Below are 3,752 nucleotides of genomic sequence, written 5' to 3'. Positions count from 1 at the left end.
TGGGATTGGCTGAGGGCCGTTGGGATCGGGGGGGCCCCGGCTGGGCCCGAGGCCACGGGGAGGGGCTGGGGGGGGCGGGGGGAGAGAAAAGGGGGGAGAGAAAAGGGGCTGGGGGGGAAGGGGGACTCGGGCTCCGTGGGCAGGAGGAGATTTCTGTCCTGGCACTTTTGGTCCCAGAGGGATCTTCGTTCGCCTTGGATTTTGGGAGTCGCACGGCCCCGTTTGAGCACCCCCGGGGACCCCCAGGGACTGTCCAGAGACCCCCGGAGTTGTGACCAGTGACACCAGTGAGACCAGTGACACCAGTGACAGGGAACAGTAACAGGGACCAGTGAGACCAGTGACACCAGTGACACCAGTGACAGGGACCAGTGACACCAGTGACACCAGTGGCAGGGACCAGTGCCACCACTGCCACCAGTGCCACCAGGGACAGGGACCAGTACCATCAGTCCCTCCAGCACCTTCCAGTTTCTCCCAGTCTCTCCCAGTGCCCTCCCAGTGCCTTTCCAGGACCCCCCAACCCCTCCCTCCTCAAAATTTTTGGGGTCTGGGAGTACCTCAACCTCTCTTTGCAGGATTTCTTGGGGCTGGGAGACCCCAAACTCCCTTTTCCTGGGTTATTGGGAGGATGACACTGCCCAAATCCCCCTGTGCTCAGGATTTTGAGGGTCTGGGTGTGTCCCAAAGCCCCATGTTCCCGGGATTTCTGTAGTCTGGGAGTGTCCAAGCCCCTCTTTTCCGATATTTTGGGCTCTGGGAGTGCCCAAACCCCTTTGTCCCTGGGATTTTTAGGGTCTAGGAGAGCCCATACCACCATGTTCCCAAGATTTTTGACATCTGAATGTTCCCAACTTCCCTGTTCCTGGTTTTTCAAGAAACTGATGGTGCCCAAACTTCCCCTTTTCAAGATTTGAGGAGCTGGAAGTGCCCAAACCCCCCTGTTCCCAGGATATTGTGGGTCTGGGAGTGTCCAATCCCCTGTTTTCCATTATTTTGGGCTCTGCATGTGCCAAAATCCCCCCATTCCAAGGATTTTTGTGCTCTGGATGTGCCCAAACCCTCCTGTTCCCAGGATTTTGTGGGTCTGGGAGCGTCCAAGCCCCTCTTTTCTAATATTTTGGGAGCTGGGAGTGCCCCAACACCCCTGTTCGTTTGTCTTGGAAGCCTGACCTTTGTCCAAACCCTGTTTTTCCCAGAAATTAGAGGGTCTGAGAGTACCCAAACCCTCCTGTTCCCCGGATTTTTGGAGCCCCCCCATCACTGCCCTCCAACCACCAGGACTGCAGAGCACTGAGAAGCTTTACTGGGAACACTGGGAACAGCTGGTTAGTGTGGGAAGAAATGCAGGGAAGGGAGGGACAGGCGACCCCCCCAAATGAGCGCAGGGTTTGGGGGATCCAGGGTGGTCCCGAGGCCACGGGGAGGGGCTGCGGCCGCCGGCGGCTCAGGAGCTCTGTGGGGAGAGAAAAGGGGGTGAGAGCGGGGTGGGGGGACAGGGGGGGCCACAGAGGCTGTGGGAGAGCAAGGTGGGGACACGACCCCCATTTGGGAACCCCCCTTTACCTTCTCCCGCAGGTAGAAGCCGAGCCCCAGCACCAGGAAGACCAAGCCCAAGACGAAGCCCCCGACCCCCACCAAGATCTTGCTGCGGACGGTGTCCGGTGGCATCTCTGGGGGGAGCCGGGGGGGTCAGCACCCCCAAAACCTCCCAGAGACTCTCCCAGGCCACCCAGCACCCCCTCAAACCTCCTGCCAGTCCCTTCCCAGCCCCTGCAGGGATCCCACCAAGCCCCTCCCAGCCCCATTAGGACCCTCCAACCTCTCTCACCTCACCTCCAGGACCCACCAAACTCCCTCCCAGTTGCCCCCAGTTGCCCCCTTTCCCCCCCGGCCCCCCGCCAGTGTGCCCCCGGTGCTGGGGGGGCCGGGCCGTACCCCAGTGCCGGCTGAGGGGGTGCTCCAGGCTGACGTGCTCCACCTGGCAGCTGTAGGTGACCCCGTGCTGGGGGGGGATTTCCAGCAGCACCAGCACCTGGTAGCTCCAGTCCCCGGTGGGGACCACGTCGGTGGCCACCACGTGCTCCGGCAGCTCCTGCCCATCCTGGAACCACCTCACCTGCACCGGCGCAGGGTAGAAATCCATCCCGGAGCAGAGCAGGCGGCCGGGGCCGGGTTGGGAGCTCGACGGCACCAGCGAGATGAACACGCTGGGGGGCACTGGGAGGGACGGGGGAGACACTGAGATGTGATGGGGGGCAGTGGGAGTGAGAGCAGAGGGCTTGGAGGACATTGGTAGGGATTGGGATGGCACTGGGAGGGACTGGGATGGCAGTGGGAGAGACTGGGAATAGACTGGGGGAGAAGGGGAGGGGCTGGGGGGGCACTGGGGAGAGAGTTGGGAGATGTGGGAGTGAAGTGAGAACGACTGGGAATGGACTGAGAGGGTCTGGGAGTGGAGTGAGAGGGACTGGGAATGACTGGTGTGGACTGGGAAGGAAGCGATCCGGACTGGGAGGCTGAGTGGTGGTGAGGGAACTCTTTGGTTTGGGTCTGCCTGGCAACTGGAGCGTCATCAGAGAGACGCGCTGGGATTGGCTGAGGGGCGTGAGCTCGGTGGCCCCAGCGGGGTGGAGACGCGGGGGGCACTGGGAGAGACTGGGATGGACTGGGATGGAGTAAGAAAAACTGGAGTGGACTGGGAGAGACCAGGGGGCATTGGAGGGACTGGGAGGGGTTGGGACCGCCTGGGGGAACTGAGAGAGACTGGGATGGACTGGGAAGAAATGGGAGGGGGCAAAAGGCCAGGGGGATTGGCAAAGGGAGGTCTGAGGGATCTGGGGTGATTCCCAGGGAGGATTTGAGGGGCTCCAGGGTCATTCCCGGGGCAGGGCCAGAGGGGACCCGCTCTGCCCCACGCTCACCTCTCCTCTCCACGGTGAACGGGGTGACGATCCTGTAGTTGTGCCGGCAGTGCGTGTCCACTGCTGCCCGAAAGTACTCCAGCATTTCTGGGTCGCTGTTCCAATGCCTGGCCTGGATCTCCCCAAACGGGGTGTCCCCCACAAAGACCCCCACATCGCTGTCGAAGTGCACGTACTGCTGCCGGTTGTAGATGAGCCTCTCCACGTACCTGATTCGCTCGGTGCCATTGATGAAGTGACACTCGTCCTTTGCTATCTTCTGGAACACCCCTGTGTGTGCAGGACACGGGTCAGGGGGTGCCCCGTCCCTCCCTCATCACCCCCCAGCCCCCCACAGCAGGTTGAGAGCTCAGGGGGCCACCCCGGACCCCCCTTTCCCACCCCCCTCTGCTCCACGGCCGCCCCAGCACCGGCTCTTGGCTGGGGGGGAACCCCCCCATCAGCCCCCCGGGGATGGACAGGGGGGTTGGGGACCCCCGCAATGCGGATCCGAGCCCCAGAGTCCCAGGGAACCGCTCCAGGGCTCAGGGAAACCCAGAGACCCCCATGGCACCCCTCTGCCTGCTCTCCCACACCCTCTTGCCCCCTCTCCCACCCCTTTCCCCCCCTCCCCACAATCCCCAGACCCCCCGCACTCACTTTGGGGCTCCCACCCCTCCCATTCAGTGCGAGCCTTCCAACCCCCGCACCGCACTCACTTTTGGGGCTCCCGCCCCCTCTTTTCTCCCCTCTTTCCCCCCCTTTCCCACCCCACCCCCCTGCCCGCCCCCCCCCGCTCACTCGACAGCTCCTCGCCCGCAGCCGGGGGGGCTCCCAGCAGCACCAGGA

At 63.1% G+C, this 3,752-nt stretch overlaps 1 protein-coding gene across 1 annotated transcript; it reads right to left on the bottom strand.

Moving 5' to 3' along the window:
- Positions 1-1,327: 1,327 nt before the first annotated feature.
- Positions 1,328-3,747, bottom strand: LOC113941721 (class II histocompatibility antigen, B-L beta chain-like; the record flags this gene model as incomplete). The annotated part of the gene is made up of 5 exons (XM_027632858.1): positions 1,328-1,456; positions 1,567-1,673; positions 1,939-2,220; positions 2,925-3,194; positions 3,705-3,747. Coding segments are annotated over 5 exons (711 nt in total), but the record flags the coding sequence as incomplete, so codon positions are not given.
- Positions 3,748-3,752: the final 5 nt, after the last annotated feature.

This window comes from Corapipo altera, unplaced genomic scaffold, assembly GCF_003945725.1.
Source record: "Corapipo altera isolate COAL_440 unplaced genomic scaffold, ASM394572v1 59657, whole genome shotgun sequence".
Lineage (NCBI taxonomy): Eukaryota > Metazoa > Chordata > Aves > Passeriformes > Pipridae > Corapipo > Corapipo altera.
This window is presented reverse-complemented; position numbering and strand designations above follow the sequence as displayed.